Source organism: Ursus americanus, chromosome 12 (assembly GCF_024610735.1).
Source record: "Ursus americanus isolate L20-20 chromosome 12, mUrsAme1.1.p, whole genome shotgun sequence".
Classification (NCBI taxonomy): domain Eukaryota; kingdom Metazoa; phylum Chordata; class Mammalia; order Carnivora; family Ursidae; genus Ursus; species Ursus americanus.
The window spans coordinates 10,034,428-10,054,494 of record NC_142138.1 but is presented as its reverse complement, the minus strand read 5'-3'; the positions used below and the strand labels follow the sequence as shown (position 1 = coordinate 10,054,494).

The 20,067-nt window shown below is 35.6% G+C and overlaps 1 protein-coding gene across 15 annotated transcripts in view; it reads left to right on the top strand.

Moving 5' to 3' along the window:
- The window catches only part of TUT4 (terminal uridylyl transferase 4), a 130,331-nt gene that overhangs the window by 71,970 nt on the left and 38,294 nt on the right, over nucleotides 1–20,067 (top strand). For 13 of the 15 annotated variants that reach the window (XM_045799537.2, XM_045799536.2, XM_045799535.2 and 10 more), the window contains 7 exons: nucleotides 1,459–1,578; nucleotides 1,751–1,963; nucleotides 5,865–6,039; nucleotides 7,956–8,653; nucleotides 10,675–10,825; nucleotides 16,565–16,651; nucleotides 18,590–18,693. In XM_045799537.2, the coding sequence (XP_045655493.2) occupies nucleotides 1,459–1,578; nucleotides 1,751–1,963; nucleotides 5,865–6,039; nucleotides 7,956–8,653; nucleotides 10,675–10,825; nucleotides 16,565–16,651; nucleotides 18,590–18,693 (1,548 nt within the window). The remainder of the gene's footprint in view (nucleotides 1–1,458; nucleotides 1,579–1,750; nucleotides 1,964–5,864; nucleotides 6,040–7,955; nucleotides 8,654–10,674; nucleotides 10,826–16,564; nucleotides 16,652–18,589; nucleotides 18,694–20,067) is intronic. The other 2 variants (XM_045799539.2, XM_045799534.2) reach the window with 2 other exon arrangements.

Below are 20,067 nucleotides of genomic sequence, written 5' to 3'. Positions count from 1 at the left end.
TAGAAAAATTGGCAAAAGATTCAATAGGCAGTTCAGAAAAGAGCAAATCTAAATGGTTAGTAAACATACGAAAATTGTGTAATCTCAACATTGAGGAAAGGCAAATTGAAGTAATTACTAGATAATTATATCTCACACATCCCATTAGTTTTCTTTTTTTTTTTTTTTGATTATTTATTTATTTATTTGACAGAGCAGGAGAGCACAGGCAGGGGAAGTGGCAGAGGGAGAGGGAGAAGCAGGCTCTCTGCTGAGCAGGAAGCCGAATGCAGGGTCATCCCAGGACCCTGGAATCATGACCTGAGTCCAAGGCAGTCGCTTAACCAGCTGAGCCACCCAGGTGCCACCCATTGGCATTTTTTAAAAGTAATACTTAGTGTTGGAAAATGTTATGTGTACACTCATGTTACTGGTGAAAGAGGAATTTTTGTAGTTATTTTGGAAAAGAATCTTATTAAAATTCAGATATATCACACATTTTTATTTATTATTTTTTTTAAGATTTATTTATCAGAAAGAGTACACGCAAGTGCAGGGGTGGGGAGAGGCAGAGAGGGAGGGAGAGAGAAACCCAAGCGGACTGAGTGCTAAGCACTGACACAACATGGGGCTTGATCCCATGGTCCAGAGACAATGACCTGAGCTGAAACCAAGAGATGGGTGCTTAACCGACTGTGCCACCTGGGCATCCCTCTATCACACATTTTTTAAATCCAGCAAACACATTCTTGGGAAAATAGCTCATATAAATAAGCACTAGTAATTGGGAAATATATATAAGGATAAAACAGCATTGCTTAAAGTGGCAAAAATTGGGAACAAAATGTGTACGTCCTTGGGTGGGGAGATTATTGAGTAGCCATCCAGATCATAGACTTATAAGCATTTAGAAGAATGTTAGGAAAATAAGTAAGTCAGTAAGTAAGTTAGATCTGTACTAATTGACTTAGAGGAACTTTGTTGGTGCATTGTTAAGGGAGAAGAATAATACACAGAGATGTGTATAAGATACAATTTCGGTAAGAGAATGACAAAACAAAATCCTTCCTGCATTTATATAGAAAATAGAAATATATAGGAATACATTTGTATATAGTTATTAGAGTATAGAAAAAGGCATGGAAGAGTTTATAGACGATTGTTCACATTGAGGCAGAAGTAGAAGCAAGGTAAGAAAATACTTTAAAAATGTGAAAACAGTAAAAGCACTATGTATGATATTCCATTTAACTAAAATATGTGTGTGACTTTATATGTAATAAAGAAATGAATGGAAAGATTGTCACCACTGTGTTAATAGTTATTTCAGGGTGGTGAGATTTCAGGTCATTGCTTATAATTTTTGTTGTTTAAACGTTTTAGAATGATCATAGTAGGAAAAAAAACAGCACTTATATCATGAGGGCAACAAAGAAAATTAAAGCTAATGGCAGTACTTTCTCTGCCTTTGTTTTGCAGTTATGCTATATTGACTCCCAGACTGATGGTGGAATCCCTTCTTACTGTTTTGCTTTAATGGTGATGTTTTTTCTACAACAAAGAAAACCCCCTCTTCTTCCTTGCTTACTTGGAAGTTGGGTAAGCATGAATTTGTGACATATATGTGCATGTATATATGTAGTTTGCTCTTACAGAGTGCTCTGTTCAAACATTTTAAGCTGGAATTCTGGTTTGTTTGTTTGTCCATCTTTTTGTTTTTTTATTTTTAAATAATTTTTCCACTACCAATTTGGAATGCCTTTTTATATAGATTGAAGGCTTTGACCCAAAAAGAATGGATGACTTTCAGCTGAAGGGCATAGTAGAAGAGAAGTTTGTGAAATGGGAATATAATTCAAGTAGTGCAACTGAGAAAAACTCAATTGCTGAGGAAAACAAAGCTAAGGCAGACCAACCAAAAGATGATACCAAGAAGACAGAAACAGACAACCAAAGTAATGCCATGAAGGAAAAACATGGCAAAGTAAGCTTTTTTTGTTTTTGTTTTTGGCTTTTCTATCTGTAGAATTTGTGATGCCTTCGATTGAAGCCCTTTAATAGTAGATTGACTGACTGACTTTGCATAAGCCTCTTGGCCTCATTTTCCTCATCTGTAAAGTGAGGGGTTGATCTGGTTTAGTTTTCCAGTACTGAGATTCCCTAATGAGTTTATACTTCATTTTGGAAGACGTGTATTGTTTGAATCATGTCATGGTAATTCTTTGTATCTTTTTCATTTAGACAAGGAAAATTTCCTTCAGGAGTTAGGCTGTGATCAAAACTTTAGCATATGGGAAACATGTTGCCAGATTGGTGGAAAAATAAAGGCCCTTTCCTCCTTTAGGGGGTGGCTTGCTTTTTAATCATTCAACATTCATTTTTTAAGGACCTACTATGTGCCAGACATTAATAGGGCTAAGGAACCAAAGATGAATATCCATGGATTGTTCCCTCCAGAATTCTGTAGTCTTCTGAAATAGACAGACATATTATTACAGAAATAAAAGTATTACTGATATGATTGCTCTAGCTATATTGAAGTACATATAGTTCCCTGAACATTCATTCTTAGTCCCTTCAACTGTCCCATTTTCCTAGACTTCTTTCACCTCACCTCTCAAACCATCAGTACTCAGCTAATGATTTTGCTTATTACTTTACTGAGAAAACTGAAGAAGTCAAAAGAGAACTACTGCACACTCCCAACCACCACCTGCTACTGTCTGTACTCACATACTCTGCCTTGATACCTGCTTTCGTAAAGGAACTTTCCAAGTTGCTATCTAATTTTCTCCACTTGTGTATTTAATCCTATCCCTTCTTGTTTATTCTAGAACACTGCTCTAGCAATTCTTCTCTTTCCTTCCTAAGTTAGCAGTTTTTCATTCAATAAGCAAACATGCTTTTATATCTCCCATTTTAAAGAAAAATACGGACATCATTTCCCTTCCCAGCTATTCCTTTGCACCCTTTTGCAGTAAAACTTCTTGAAAGAATTGTCCATATTCACTATTTCTGATATCTGTTTCCTCTTAACTCACTGTAATTTTTTTTCCCTTTTTTTCCCAAAGATTTTATTTATTAATTTGACAGAGAGAGACAGCCAGCAAGAGAGGGAACACAAGGAGGGGGGAGTAGGAGAGGAAGAAGCAGGCTCATAGCGGAGGAGCCTGATGTGGGGCTCTATCCCAGAACGCTGGGATCACGCCCTGAGCCGAAGGCAGACGCTTAAGGACTGCGCCCCCCCAGGCGCCCCCCAGGCGCCCCCCTCTTAACTCACTGTAATCTGGCTTTGACCCTCATCAACCTACCAAAACTTGTATTGTCAATATCATTATCTTCTACATTGCTAATTCCAGTTACCACTTCTCAATTTTATATTTTTTATGTATCAGCAGTATTTGCCAGTGGATTATTTTCTTCTCTGAAAAATTTCTTGACTTTCAGGATGGCATATCCATGGCTGATTTTTTTCTTCTCAGCCTCCTTTCCTGGTTTCTCCTTTCCTCTTTAGTCCCTTAATGTTGGCATGTTCCAAGGCTCAGTCCCTGATCCCCTCCTGTCTTCCGTATCTACACTCCCTTGGTGTGTAGATACATCCAGACCAGTGGATCCAGTTGCATGGGTTTTATATACCATCTGTATGATACTCCCAAATTTTAAGTCTTCAGCCAAACCACACTCCTGAATTCTGTAGTTGTATCCAACTGCCTATTTAATGTGTCTACTTAGATGTCTAATAGAGGTCTTAAACCTAACATGCCTAAAACTGGACTCCTGGTCTTCCTCTTTCTCCACATGCAGTTTTCACATCTAAGTTGATGATACTTCATCCTCTCAGTTCTCAATCAGAAGCCTTGGAATGATCCTTTACTTCTTTTATACCCTATATCAGGTCTGTCAGGAAATCCTGTCTTTTCTGTTTGAAAATATATTTAGAATTTGATCACTTCTCACCGCCTGCACCGTTAACATGCTGGTCCTACCCACCATCATCTTTGGCTTGGATTACTACCATAGCCTCATAATGAGTTTTCCTGTATCTACCATTTTTCTTTATACAGTTGACCCTTGAATAACATAGATTTGAACTGTGCAGGTCCACTTATGTGGATTTTTTTCAATATAGTATAGTACTGTAAATGTATTTTTCTCTTCCTTATAATTTTCTTAACATTTTCTTTTCTCCAATTTACTGTATTGTGAGACTACAGTACATAATAAATATGACATATAAAACATGTATTAGTTGACTATGTTATCAATAAGCCTTTTGGTCAACAGCATGCTATTAGCGGTTAAGTTTTGAGGGAGTCAAGTTATATGCAGATTTTGACCTCAGGTCAGTGTGCCCCTCACCCCCATGTTGTTCAAGAGTCAACTATAGTCTGTTCTTAGCACAAAAATCGGAATGGTTCTTCGAAAACTTAAGTCATACCATATCCTTCCTCTTCTCCACACTCAAAACGCTTCAGTTGCTCCTCATTTAATTTAGAATAAAAGCTGAGGAGTTCTTACTGAGTAGCCCTTTGTTTTTCTCTTCTCTTCTTCCCTTTTCTCTACCACACTAGCTTTCTTGGTTTTCTTTTTAAAGCTAGTCACACTCCTATTTAGTGTGTTTGCTTTATCTGTTCCCTATTCCTAGAACACTTTTCCCTCTTCTTCACATCATACCTTTTTAACAAGACCTATCCTGACCATGCTATATAACACTGAAAGCATGTCATGCTCCCATACTCCCATTCCTTTTTTACTAAACCTACTGAACTTTTTTTTTTTTTTTTTTATTTCCACAGCACTTTGCTTTTTCTAACTTGCTATATAATTTACTTGTTTTGTGTTATCATCTTCGTCTGGAAAGTAAGATCCGCTAAGGCAACGATCTTGGGGTTTTTTTTTTCACGGATATATCCCAAGTGCCTGGCACATAGTAGGCACTCGATGAATAGTTGTAGAATTGAATGAGTGGATGACTGTTTCATGTCTTTATGCTCCTTAGTGGTCACTTTTAGCCAGTCTTTATTTAGCTAGTTCCTTTAGAATTCAGGTATTACTTCTTTTGTTAAAACCCCCCTGATTTAGAGGCCCATTTTAGCACATAGCCTTTATTGTAATTGTTAAATTGTTTCTTCCTCTCCTAATACTCTGTGAAGTAGGACCTCACCTTATTTGAGTGGCAGTATGGTAGGTATAGTGATTAGCAACATAAATTTAGTAGCCAGATGGTCCTGAGTCAGATCCTTGACCTGTAGTGTCTACTTCATGGAGTTGTTAGAAATAATAGTTACTACATATGCAACACTTAAAAAGAGTGAGTGATGCATAGTGACCATTATGTTTAAGCATGAGCGCTCATTATTTTTTTTATATCCCCAGCACAGTGCCAGGGACATAGTAGGTTCTAAATAAATGTTTGCTGAGTGAAGGAATTAGCTTTTGATAGCCCAGGGCATTTACTTAGATTTTTAAAGTAATTACTGCAGTAAGGAGCTATAGTAATTGTTATGCAGTGGTTTGCAACCTTGGCTGCACTTGAGAATCACTTAGGGGGTTTTAAAGATCCCATTGCCCAGGTCAGTTAAATCAGAATCTAGGGAAGGGTATGGGAGGTGGGAATGATATGGAGTTGAGGTATTAGTGTATTTTAATGTTCCCGGTGTGATCTGATGTGCAGCCAAGGTTGAGACTCACTGGTTTAGTGGGAAGAACATAGAATTCTAGGAGTCAGTAAACTAGGACTGTGTTTCCAGCTGTGTCACAGACTGCTTTTTGGCAAGTTATGCCTCAGTTTTTGTGAAGGTAATTTCTAAGTTCTTTTTAAACTGAAAATTCAATGATTCTGTAGTTTTGTGAAGCTTAAATGAAAAGTATTTTTTCTTTTCCAGTCTCCTTTAACATTGGGAACACCAAATCAGGTATCCCTGGGACAGTTGTGGTTAGAGCTGCTAAAATTTTACACACTGGATTTTGCTTTGGAAGAATATGTCATATGTGTACGGATACAAGATATTTTAACAAGAGAAAACAAAAACTGGCCTAAAAGGCGTATAGCCATTGAAGGTGAGATGATACGTTATATTTCATTTGGAGAATATGTTTTTGTGTGCCACTCAATCATTTGTTTCTAATACAGTGTTATCAGTTATATCCCTTGGCTTTGTAGCGCTATATATGCCACTAGGTTGTCATTATATATGTCAGGTAAATTCTTCATCAAGTCCATGATAGTTTTATGGGATTAATATTTATTTTAAGGTTTCAAATCTGTAACTAATAGTGTTATTACCTTATTACATGCCTTTATTTTTATTCTTTAATTCTGAAAAATTTCAAAAATACAGAAAAATAGGAAAGTTATTCAGAACAATCTCAGAATGTTCCTGTAAGTTTCTGTCATAAAATTATTTTAAAATATAATTTGAAAATCTAGTTTTTCCATTGTCTTCTAAAGTACTTCATCTTTATGGAATGTGTAAGTCATGGGGTGTATATAGGAAATATAATCAGTGGTGTTGTAATAGCGTAGTATGGTGACAGATGAGCTACACTTGTGGTGAGCATAGCATAACTATAGAGTCGTTGAATCACTGTGTTGTACACCTGAAATTATAATGTAACATATGTCAGCTATACTTCAAAAACATTAAAAAAGGTACCTCAGTTGTTAAATGTGGCTAAGCTAAAGAGAAAAAAGACTGATTTGAAAAAATAAAAAGAAAAAAATTGATGTTGACAAAAAAGTTTCACATCAAATCCCAAAAATATTAAGATCTTTAGAGTTGCAAATTAATAGAGAATGGTTTCTAGAAAATTTAAATCATGTGACATTTCACTCACTTTTTATAGATAGGGGATTGAATTTCTGTCCATCATTTTAGTCTGTTCAGACAACACAATCTTCTGTTCCCTTTCCTCTGTTGGCCTTCTCTAGACCCACAGATACTCCTATAGACTCAAAGATGTACTTACGTCTTGTACACTTATATATAGTAAATAAATGAGCTCTAAAGCTTGTAGCTGTCATAATTTGTCTTCTCGTCTTTTTCTTCTTCTAGAAGGAGAGGAAAAGCTTTTGGGTTTAGAGAACAGCCTGTGGACTTACGTAATAGCAAAAAGTAACAGATGCCCAAATGTTAATTAACAAGGACATCTGCCTGTTAATCCTTTTACTTAGTGATCTTCAGTAGTGGAGAAAATGTGTATTGTCTTTTGGGTGTTGTCTATTTGTTCTTTTTTCCTGGGGTATATTTGTATTTAAGGCTTATAAAATCCAAAAACTCATAAGCATTTTCGAGGTCTTTTATATTTTCTTAGTAACGAGGGTGTAGTTGATATAAGCCTTTTCAGCATACCCATTTTAGACTGGACCAAAATTTAAATTTTGGTTTAATTATTACTTTCTTAGATCTCTTTTTTCCTACTTTTTAATTTCTCCTTATTGCTTTCTTTAATTTTCTGATCTCACTGAAGTTAAATGTTAAAAGCATATTTTTTAACTTGAAGCTTTGAGAGTTTTAGGTTATATTTTATTTGTTTAAATTGCAAGGAGTATGTAGCTAAAGAAAATTGTGGTGAGATGAAAATTATGAATGGGTCCTAGAGGTTTGAAAAATTTCATCTAATGACAGTATAAGGAAGACATAATAACAGTATGCCTTTGTCTACCAGTTTTATCACTGAAATTTTGTAATTACTGAGTTGGTGTCCTCGGCTAACCTCTCATTAATTACCCTTATTATTATTCTTTTCTGTCTTTTCCCCTTAGTGTTTTATTTTATGACAGAAACAAAGGAAAAGATGCTGCTATTGTATTTCCCCTACTCAGTTTACAGGAACTCCCACTTAGAACTTAGGTTAGGAAAGCTTTGGGAAAATGTATTCTGCTGACAGTACAGTAGTTCAGATCTGTTTGGGTAAGCTTGGAATTGTAGTTTGTTAGTAGATACGGAGCAACTGACCATTTCCTTTTTTACTAGATCCATTTTCAGTCAAGAGGAATGTTGCACGGAGCTTAAACAGCCAGCTTGTTTATGAATATGTTGTGGAGAGATTCAGGGCAGCTTATCGGTATTTTGCCTGTCCTCAGAGGAAGGGTGGAAATAAATCTACAGTGAATTCCATGAAAAAAGAGAAGGGGAAAATAAGCAATAAGAAACCAGTGAAGTCTGAGAATATGGCATCCAGTTGTTGCATTCTACTTGGAGAAAGCACAGAAAAAATAAATGCAGAAAGAGGTCAACCTGATAAATATGATGAAATGGAATGTACATCACAGAGATGTATTACTGAAGATGACAGTTTGTTGGTAAATGAACTAGATTTGGCTGAACTTGGACAGGAATCTTGTCTTTCTACTGGTGAAGGCAGTGAATTAGAGCCAAAATCAAATAAGAAACAAGATGATTTAGCACCTTCAGAAACTTGTTTAAAAAAGGAACTCAGCCAATGTAATTGCATTGATTATAAATCACCTGACCCAGATGAATCTGTTGGTACAGACTGCAGGTCAAATATACAAACAGAGAGTTCACATCAGAATGTGAGCACTGACACATCTGCTACCTCTTGCAACTGCAAAGCTACAGAAGATGCTTCTGACCTTAATGATGATGATAACCACCCCACCCAGGAATTATATTATGTGTTTGATAAGTTTATTTTAACCTCTGGCAAGGTAGGATACAGTTTGTAAACAATTTCTAAGATTTTGTGGGTTTTTTTTAGGACTGTATTTATAGTTTTTAGATTCAGAAATGTAAAAACAGCTTCTGTGATGGTGGACTATTATATTTTGGTGTTTATTTTCGCTTTTCCTTTTTACATTTTTTCCTGTAGTTGTCTTTAAAGAAACCTCAGGAGGTTTCAGCACCCTATTACTAGTTGGTTTATTTCACTTTCTCATATAAAAGGATTCATCAGCTATGTTATGAAAATCAGTTTGGCAGAGGCAGCGAATATTTTAAGTTTTGTTTATATATATATATATATATATATAAATGTTTATTTTTTCTTCCACAAAGAAGAGTACAAGGTTTGTAAATTCTAATAGTATTCTGCTTTAAAGTTTTGTTTGTTTTTTTTGACATGAGGTGAGTGAATATAAATTTAATAAAGATATTTGAGCAGAAACTAATATCAGATACCAAAAATATGAAGAATCCAGATTTCTGCCATTGAGCTTTTCTTTGGATATTGGCATATCCTTTATAAATTAATGGAGTCTTAACTTTTCTACTTTTAAAGTGGGATAGTCTGAACTTTAACTTGATAAGTTATGGAAAACAGAATACCCCAGTAACAGAAAATAAGCAGTAACTACTTTGTTAATAAAAGAAAGTTTTAGCTAAGTTGCATTGCTTCAAATGCAGTGTACACAATTGATATATCAGCACCCAACATGAAAAAAAAGATTAGATCATGTGTAAAGATACAGATCATGTGTAAACCAAGTAGAATATATTTTTTTAAAAACCTAGGAAGTTGTCCAGTTTTACTCTTTTATTGATAGTTATTGACAAGCTTTAAAAATTTTAACCTAATTACTGAGCTTTGTTTCTTCATTCTTTGTAAGGATACATCTATTGCATTTTTTTAGGTTGCAGTATTTAGGACATATGGACTGTTGAAAGGATGGATTAAATGGCAGGTTTTTAGAAAAGCCTCTTAATCATACAACTGCAGTGTACATTTTTTATTCTTTATACTTTTTCCCCCTGGAAACCTACCTTAAGATGGCTGTTTCTCCAATTAAAATTTTTTTTGTTATTTATAACATTTTTCTAGAATTTTCTGATAATGTATGTCATTTAAAAAAAGTTTTGAAAAGCTAATAAAAATTCCTGTGGTATTGTTAATTAGTTCATAGCACAGCATTCCCACAACTAGAGGTTTCTGTATATAATTTGCGTCAAGAGTTCATGGCTAAGTAAATGTTCAAGCTAATCCTGGGGGAAAAGGCTCTCTGGGATCTAGGCATTTTACAATAAAGAAAAGAATAATGCTCTTCCTTCACCATATGTTTTGTTCAGCTAGTTGGGATACATTTTACTGTTTTAACTACATTGCTGGTAGTCCATTGGAATACATTTTAAATGGTGGTATAGGGTTTGCAATTAACTTTATGGCTATTACATAAGAGTTATTCCTTGTATGAAGCAAAGTTATTTTTAGAGTTTAGCCCTACAGTTTGGTTTCTTGAGTACCATGCTAGTGTAATAAATTGAACCAAATAGCCAAGTGAGGGTTTTATAATTGATTGAGTGACTGTGAAGATAGAAAATGTTTGGAGTGAAATGAAAGGTGCCACTTGAGATTTCTTTATAATCTACTTCGTTAAAGATCTCAGTGGGTTAAATTAATGCCTATATTTCATATTGGGAGCTGACTGAAATTTCCATTAACCCATATGAATTCCATCTTCTAATATTTCCTGTATTGTACATCTTTGGGTAAATCTGATCTTGGTAATATCATTTTAGTGGGGAGGAGAGTTAAAGTGGTTGGCTTAAAATAATGGTTTTTACATTTAACGCTGCATTCAATTAATACTCTTTTATTTTTTTTTAAACCTCCTGGAAGCACAGGTTATCAGAATTGAGTTACATAAAAGAGTCTTTTTGGACCTGCTTTCTAAGTGATGATGAAGTCCCTCAATAGTTTATTAGATTATTAGATTATTTTTTTACCTTTGTATAGCCACCAACGATAGTATGCAGCATCTGCAAAAAAGATGGCCATTCAAAAAATGATTGTCCAGAGGATTTCAGGAAAATTGATCTAAAACCTCTACCACCAATGACAAATCGATTTCGGGAAATACTTGATTTAGTATGTAAAAGATGTTTTGGTAAGTCTTTTATTACTGGAGCTATTCTGAGTAGATTCTTTCCTAGGTTTTGAATATTTATTTTCTTATTTAAAAACAGTTTGCTTACATTTTGTTTTGGTAGAGGTTTTTTAATAGTTTAGAGCCCCAACAACAGACACTTACTAAATGCCTGCTAAATGCACAGCACTGTGGTAAATGCCAAGGGGAATACAGGGTCCATATTATGTGTTGATTTTAAAGACTCTGGATCTGTGCTGTCTAATGTAGTAGCCATTATTTAAATTTATTTAAAATGAAATTAAAAACCAAATTCCTCATTTTTATTAGCCACATCTCAAGTACTGAGTAGTTACATGTGATGAGTAGTTACATGTGGCTGCTGAATTGGGCAGTCCAGATAGAGAACATTTCCATCATTGAAGTGCTCTTGCACAGTTCTGCTCTAGACGGATATATGATACGTATGAAAATTGCCATGATTGGAAGCAGAATATATTACATGCTATAGTAGTGGTAAACAAAATGCAGTGCAAACACAATTTTAACTGGGGTGGATCAGAGGAATTAGAATTAATGGTGAGGCATTTGAGATGGATCTTGAACTGCTTTTTCAGATCTGGGAGATTATACACAAAAGTATAGGGTGTATAGTTTCTTTGGAAGAAGAATTGCCTTGGATTTGGTAGAATATGAGAAAGATAATAGAGGGAGATAAGGCTATAATATTTTGGGAAGAGCCTTACATACCTTTTTTCAGCAAACATTTATGGTGTACCTGGGATAAACCTTCACTCAGCAAACATTTTTTTTTTTTTTTAATTACTTGCTGTGTCCCAGATAAGATAAAATTTCTGATGTCATAACATTTAGTTCCCCATCGTAATACCTCTGCCCTACCCTTTCCTATCCCAGTCTCTTGCCAGGCTACCACTTACCTGCTTTTAGTCACTATGAATTAGTTTGCATTTTCTAGAGTTCTGTATAAATAGAATCACATAGAATGTACTCTTTTTTCCTGAAGTGGGGGTCCTGGCTTCTTTCATTTAGCATAATTATTTTGAGATTCATCCATGTTGTGATGTGTGTAAATGTTTCATTCATTTTTATTGCTGAGCTGTGTTTCATTATATGGATGTGCCACAATTTGTTTACCATCCACCTGTTGACTAGTTTCTAAATTTTAGTTGTTACAAGTAAATCTGCTCTGTACATTTGTGTGTGGGTCTGGGTATGAATATATGCTTTAATTTCTCTTGGGTAATACCTCGGAGTTGAATAGCTGGATTGTGGCACATTTTTTCTCCCAGCAGCTTTATTAAGATATAATACATTACACTTGTTTTTATTTATTCATTCATTTATATATCTCTGTATGAACTCATGGTTATTTTATAATTTGGGTTATGATCTAATACTACTTTGTTGCTCATGTTGTTCCAGATTTGGCTATTGGGTGCTCTTTCATTTGGTTCTTGTGACTCTTTAATATACCCCCATCAGTGTGTGGGTTTTTTAATTTGTTCATTTGTTTTTTTAGCACTTCCTTACTTTCTGGCACTACAAGATGGTCCAGGCTCATCATGTATATTTTCCACCCCAGTCCTAGAATTAGGTATTTCTCCAAAGAGCCCTGGTTCCTTTTATTGGAGAATGGTATTAGAAACCAGGATCTGGAAGCTAGGGTGCTTGCTGTTATTGGGTGTTGTTGCTTTTAGGCCCTCTCTGAGCGAGAAAATTATGTATACATACTGACTTAGTATATGTTCATATCTATTAAAATTTCTATATGTGACCATCTTTTTTTTAAAAAAAAGATTTATTTATTTATTTATTTATTTATTTATTTATTTATTTATTTATTTATTTATTTATTAGAGACAGCCAGCGAGAGAGGGAACACAAGCAGGGGGAGTGGGAGAGGAAGATGCAGGCTCCTAGTGGAGGAGCCCGACGTGGGGCTCGATCCCAGAACGCTGGGATCACGCCCTGAGCCGAAGGCAGACGCTTGACTGTGCCACCCAGGCGCCCCTATATGTGACCATCTTATATTAAGTTAAACATGACTTTGTACTGATGACTTCAACTTGAATACATTACCATATGGCTCATTCAAGACTCTTCTTTCTGCTTATCTATAAATTTCTCACTCCCAATGAGAAACCTGGCTCCCATCATCTGCTACCTATTTGTTTAATTGTCTCATTTAAGTACACATGTAAAACATTAATCAGAACTGTTATCCCTTATGGGAAATAACTTCATCAGTTAGAGTATAGTACTTATGTATATTCCTTTTGCCCTTAGTCTTACAAACCCCACTCATTTTCAGAGTTGAGTGCCTTTTCCCTCACTCCCTTGAATGAAGTTCTCTAACACATGTAGATTGTTTTGTTACAGCCTTCATTCCACCCTGACTCCCCAGCCGCCTAGATGATTTTTTAAATTGGCATACTGTAAAGTTGACTCTTTGTGGTGCAAAGTTCTGTGAATTTTGACAAGTGCATTGTGTCATGTATTACCCATATAGTATCACCACTTTAATAATAAAAAAATCACCTGTAATTCAGCTACAGGTATACCTCGGAGATAATTGTGGGTTGGGTTCCAGACCACCAAAATAGAGTGAGTGTTGCAATAAAGTGAGTCAAATTTTTTTTGTTTCCCAGTGCATACAAAAGTTATGTTTACACTATACTGACATCTCTTAAGTATGCAATAGCATTATGTCTGAAGAAAAACAATGTATATACCTTAATTAAATATGTTATTGCTAAAAAAAATGTTAACCATCATCTGAGCTTTTTAGTGAATCATAATCTTTTCGTTTGTAGAGGGTCTTGCATCAGAACTGATGACCGCTGACTGATCAGGGTGTCTGTGGCAGTTTCTTAAATAAGATTAACAATGACGTTTGCCATATTGATTGACTCTTCCTGTCATGAATTCTGTAGCATGTGATGCTGTTAGATAAATTTTATCCACAGAACTTCTTTCAAAATCGGAGTAAAGTTTATCAACTATGTTTATCAACTTTATCAACTAATTTTATGTAGTATTCTAAATCCTTTGTTGTCATTTCAACAATCTTCACGGCATTTTCAGGAATAGAGACTATCTCAAGAAACCACTTTCTTTGCTCATCCAGTAAAAGCAGCTCCTCATCTGTTAAAGTTATATCGTGAGACTGCAGTAATTCAGTTACATCTTCAGGCTCCATTTCTGATTCTGGTTCTCTTGCTCTCTGCACCACATCTTCAGTTACTTCCTCCACTGAAGTCTCGAACCTCTCAGACTCATCCATGAGGGCTGGAATCAACTTCTAAACTCCTCCTGTTTATGTTGCTATTTTGACTTCTTCCTGTGAATCACAGATGTTCTTAATGGTATCTAGAATGGTGACTCCTTTTCCAAAAGATTTTCAGTTTACTTTGCACAGATTCAGAAGAGGCAGCTATAACCTTACAAAATGGATTTCTTAAGAGACACGAAAGTCGAAATGGCTCCTTGATCCATGGGCTGTGGAATAAATGGATGTTGGGTTAGCAGGCATGAAGACAACCCTAATCTTAATGTAAATCTCTGCCAGAGCTTGGGTGCCCAGGTGCAATGTCAATGAACAGTAATGTTGAATCTTTTTGTCTGCAGTAGGTCTCAGCAGTGGGCTTAAAATATTCAGTAAACCATGTTGCAAACAGTTGTGCTGTCATCCAGGCTTTGTTCATTTCTAAAACACAGGCATAGTAGATTAAGTATAATTCCTAAGGGTCCTAAGATTTTCAGATTGGTAAATGAACATTGGTTTTAGCTTAAAGACTCCCAACTACATTAGCCCTTAACAAGACAGTCAGCCTGTCCTATGGAGCTTTGAAGACAGGCACTGATTTTTCCTGTCTAGCTATAGAAGTCCTAGATGGTATCTTCCACTGTAAGGCTATTTTGTCTACATTGAAGATCTGTTGTTTAGTGTGACCACCTTCATTAATTATCTCAGCTACATCTGGGTCACTTGCTGCTTCACATTGCACTTTTATGTTATGCAAATGGCTTCTTTTTTTAAACCTCCTGAGCCCACTTCTGCTAGCTTCAGACTTTTTCTTCTGCAGCTTCATCACCTCTCTCAACCTTCATAGAATTGAAGAAAGTTAGGGTCTTGCTCTGGATTAGGCTTTGGCTTAAGCGAGTATTGTGGTTGGTTTGATCATCTGTTTAGACCACTCAAACTTTCTCCATATCAGCAATAAGGCTGTTTCACGTTCTTACGTGAGAGAGAGTGAGAGAGCAAGCACAAGCAGGGGAAGCTGCAGAGGGAGAGGGAGAAGCAAGCTCCCATCTCCAGCAGGAAACCTAATGCGGGGCTTGATCCCAGGACCCTGAGATCATGACCTGAGCCTAAGGTAGACGTTTAACTGACTGAGACACCCAGGTGCCCCTCATTCCTGTGTTCACTGGAGTAGCACTTTTAATTTCCTTGAACTTTTCCTTTGCATTCATAGCTTGGCTGTTTGGTGCAAGAGGCTTAAAGCCTGTCTTGACTTTTGACATGCTTTCCTCACTAAGCTTAATCATTTCTAGCTCTTGATGTAAAGTGGGAGGCATGGGATATTTTTTTTCCCACTTGAATGGTTTGAGGCCACTGTAAGGTTATTAATTGGCCTAATTTCAGTATTGTTGTGTCTGAGAATAGAGAGGTCTGAGGGGTGGGAGCGAGATGGGAAGAATGGCCAGTCAGTGGAGCGTTCAGAACACATATGACATTTATCGATTAAGTTTGTTGTCTTATTTGGGTACAGTTTGTGACACCCCAAAACAATAATATTAAAGGTCACTGAACACAGATCATCATAACAAATACAATAATGAAAAAGTTTTAAATATGAGAATTACCAAAATGTGACACAGACATAAGGTGAGCAAATGCTGTTGGAGAAAAGGTGCTTGATAGACTTGCTCAGTGTAGGGTTGCCGCAAAACTTCAGTTTGTGAAAAACACTGTATCTGGTGCAAAAAAGTGAAGTGCAATAAAATGAGGTATGAGGTATGCCTGTATTCAACTTGGAACCACAGATGCTACATTTGTTTTTCAAAAGCTGAATATTAGTTTAATTCATTACTGTAAATTGCTGCTTTGTTCCCATTACTGTATTAACTCTTGGGGATGAGTCTGGAGGAGGAGGTAGAAAAAAGACTATTCTTAAGACTATGTGGTCTTATTTGGAAAATAGTATGAATATAAATGAAATAACTAGAAAATTGAATGATGACTATAAACTGGCAAGTGGCTTAGGGAATAAAGAAATTCACTTAAGAAGTCATTGAAGGCTCTGTCTGGAAGCATCTTATAGGGAAGATATGAATCTTGACCAGGCGTTTGAGGGAACTTAGGTTTGAATGGGTCAGGTGCCTTACATAACAATATTTGAGTATAGACTTAACAGGTAGGAAGAACAATCATGTATATAGGAAAAGAGCAGAATGTCTGAAGAAAACAGTATTAAAGAATTTGTAGAGGTAAATATATTTTGTAGATATTTCATAGGGAAAATGATATGTGAAACATACATAAACCTATAAAAATTATTTTTCGGCTGTCCCCTTGCCCCTTCCTTCCCCAGTAACATTTATGAGTTTAAAGTCAGAGAAGTTAACAAATAATGAAATTTTAAGTAAAGAGTTTAGGGTAAAAAATTGAAGACCTTTTCAGATTCCATTTTCCTTACTTTTCTTTTTCCTTTTTCCTTTTTCTTTTTTTTAACTTAGATGAGTTATCACCACCCTTTTCTGAACAACACAACAGGGAGCAAATTTTAATTGGCTTGGAAAAGTTTATTCAAAAAGAATATGATGGTATGTCATATGTTAAAAATTGATTGTTTTTGTTATTATAGCCACCTAGTCTGAGTTCTGTTTATTTTTAGTGTTCATTGAATGTTATGTTTTAGGTACTATTCCAGGTGCTGGGAATATAGTACCAATACAAAAGGTGAAACCTGCTTTCGGAAAGCTTATATTAAGAAAGGTAGACAGATAGTCAGCTGTAATAGGTATATTAATGTAATATCAGGAAATAATAAATGCTATTAAAGTGTAGGAATTAAAAGGATAATGATGGGGTAGTTCTCTGTACTATTATGGTAGTTCTCTCTGGTTAAGTGACATTTGAAGAGAGCTATGAATAATGTGAGGGAGCAAGTTATATGAATATCCGAGGAGAGAACATTCTAGAGAGAAAGGATAGCAAGTACAAATACCCCAAGATTGAATTATGTTTGTCATGTTTGAAGGCCATGCAGGACATTAGTGTGACTGGAGTAGAATGTGTGAGGTAGACTGTAATAGAAAGATGAGGTCTGAGAGATAGCCTAGAGATTGAATCATTAGGGCCTTATAGCTATAGGTAGAAGGGTTTTGAATTTTGAATGTCTAATAAGAAGCTTCTGGAAGGTTTTAACACTTCAGTGACATGATCTGAGAGATTAGAGTATAGGTCCATAAGAATAGAAGCAAGAGGAACAATTGAGGCTGTTGCATGAGTTCAGATGAGACATAATAGTGTTCCAGAAGAGTTAATGAGAAGTGGTGAGATATAGGACATATTTTGAATGTAGAGCCAATAGGATTTGCTGATGCTTTACATGGTAGATATGAGGGGGAAAAAGGAGTCAAGGATGGTTTCAGGGCTTTTACCTCAGTAGTTGGGTGATATTATTTAACTGAGGTAGCAGAATAGCAGAAGGAGCAGATTTGGGGTACAAGAGTGAAGAATCAAGAGTTTTGTGGCCAAATATCTTAGAAAAGGATAAAGAGTTGACATATAATCAGAATGAATTTGTACTTATAAAAGATAATCTGTTATATACTATAGGATTCCATTTTCTGTTATATTTGCTAGTATGTAAAGTACTGACCAAATCTGTTGTATTAAACTCATGTACATTTTTATTTCCTGATGAACATAGCTTCTTTTATGTCTCTCAGTTGCCATTGAAATTTCAAGTTGGACATCAGAACTGAATTGGAGAATTAGGTTTTGAAAATACAGAATTTCTTATCTGTATAATCTAAAGAATTAATAGCGAGAGAAATCCAATCCAGTTAAGCGACAGCTTGCTTGAAGTGGTACCTGTTATTGAATGACACTAAATATGAAGGGCTAACCCTATCATAATTTATATCAAATGGATTAATCACTCACTTCGGGAGAATTAATTCTATGTACCAAGGTGATATTTGTAAAACTACTTGAATTGTGCCTGAAAAAACTTGTTTATTTCCAAAAGATAAATCTCTAAATACTGAACTTTACTGTTGGCAGTGATGTGGATAATGATGAAAAATAGATGAGTTTATGAGATAGTTAAGTTGAAAGAAATTAATGGACTTGGTGATTGTTTGGATGTAGAAGCTGAGAGAGAGAGGTGTTAAGAACTACACATATATTTCTGATGGTAGGTAGTTGAGTAGATAAAGATACTTTTTGCTGAGAATAGGATTATAGGAGCAATAGTAGGTTTGAGGTAAAAGCTGAAGAGTTAGTTTTGACTTGATTTTATGATGTCTGTAAAAAAATGGAAAAAGCAGTTAGAAACAAAGGCTGTGGGAACTTAGGCAAAAGATCTGGGCTTTAGATGAATATTTTGGAATTTCTCAATATATCTGGCAATGGAAGGTATTTAAGCCATAGAAGTAGACAAGATCATCTTGTGTTAGTCCATTCGTAGATAATAGAAGACTCCTCTTTCCTGCTGATTATAGAACTTTTGACTTTTGTTTTCCTTTACTTAGAAAAGGCAAGATTGTGCTTATTTGGCTCGTCTAAGAATGGATTTGGATTTCGTGATAGTGATCTGGATATTTGTATGACCCTGGAAGGCCACGAAAATGCAGAGGTAAGAGTTAGTGTTTGGAAAGAGATGTAGAAGTTTATTTTCTTCCAGTGGTGAATGCATTTTAAATTACGTATGTGGTATTGATAAAAACATGGTGTCATTCTTTGTGTAAATAGTAGTATTTGAAATGTAAAAGCATTTAGCACTATCATTTTAGAAGACATTCAGATGTCTAAGTAAGTAAATTTACTGTTTCAGTAATTTTAGATCACAAAAACCATGTCATTAAAAGTTAAAAGTGCTTTGTAATGAATTTTTGGAAAAAGTTAAGACACTGTAGAGTTGGAATTTTTTTCATTGGAACCAATGTGAAGCTGGTGCTACTTTAGTGAACACTGATCTCATTTCCTCTGTCTTTTCATATCTCTTCCATTAGGTGCTATCTTTGTATCACTAAAGATAGAAAATAAAAGTGGACATCTAATTTACAAATGAGTTGTGTTGTATAAGTTAATTGTAATTTGGGGGCACTTAGAACACTTTTCTGTACAGCAATGTTACAAATGTCATGTTCTAGGATAGCTTTTAGAAACTTATTTTGGGTGGGGAGGGGAACTAACATTTTTTGAGGCCTCATTTCATTCTTACAACCACCTTCGAGGTAGATAATTTCCCCCATTTTACAGATGAGGAAACTGAGGCTTTGAGAGCTAAACTGACTTGCCCAAGGTCACACAGCTAGTAAATGTTGGAGCCGGGATTCGTACCCAGGTCTGTCTGACTCCACAATTCATGCTCTTTCCATTGTATCTCACTGCTTCTCTGTAATTTATTTAACCCATAATGTAGCTGAAATATAGTACTAATAGTACTGTAGAACCTAACCACTACTTCTGGAGTTTCACTGTGAGATGCCAGGAGCAGACCTTCCCCCTCAGAGCAGTCTCAGCAGTGAGAGTGGGTACTTACGCTTTCTTTCTTCGTGTACCATCAGCAGTGGAAACAAGATTGTCCAAGCTCCAGTAAAGAAAGGGACTGATTGGACAGGGAAGTATCCCAGGTCTTCCTAGCAGCAACTAGAAAGGAGGGGATCCCTATAGTTGCTCCTTCCTTTACCAACATAACTGTTGGAATTTATGTCTCAAAATCAGGGACTGCTTGCAAGATTGGGGTGTGGCCAAGCTTCTGGCATCTGTAGTGGTGTCAGTATAGCCTCTGTTGTACTATAAAAAAAAAAAATTCAGCAGAATAGTGTACCTGTGCGTTTTTGAAAATTTTTTCAAAAGGTGGCTTTTAAATTGTTAGAACCAGAGTAAAGATAGCAGAGTACAAATGTGTGGTAGATCGTGTTTCTGGCCCTAAGAAATTATTTCTGGTATTAATTAACATTTTATCTTTAAAAAAAAAATGGAGAAGTTGTAAATATTTTAGTTC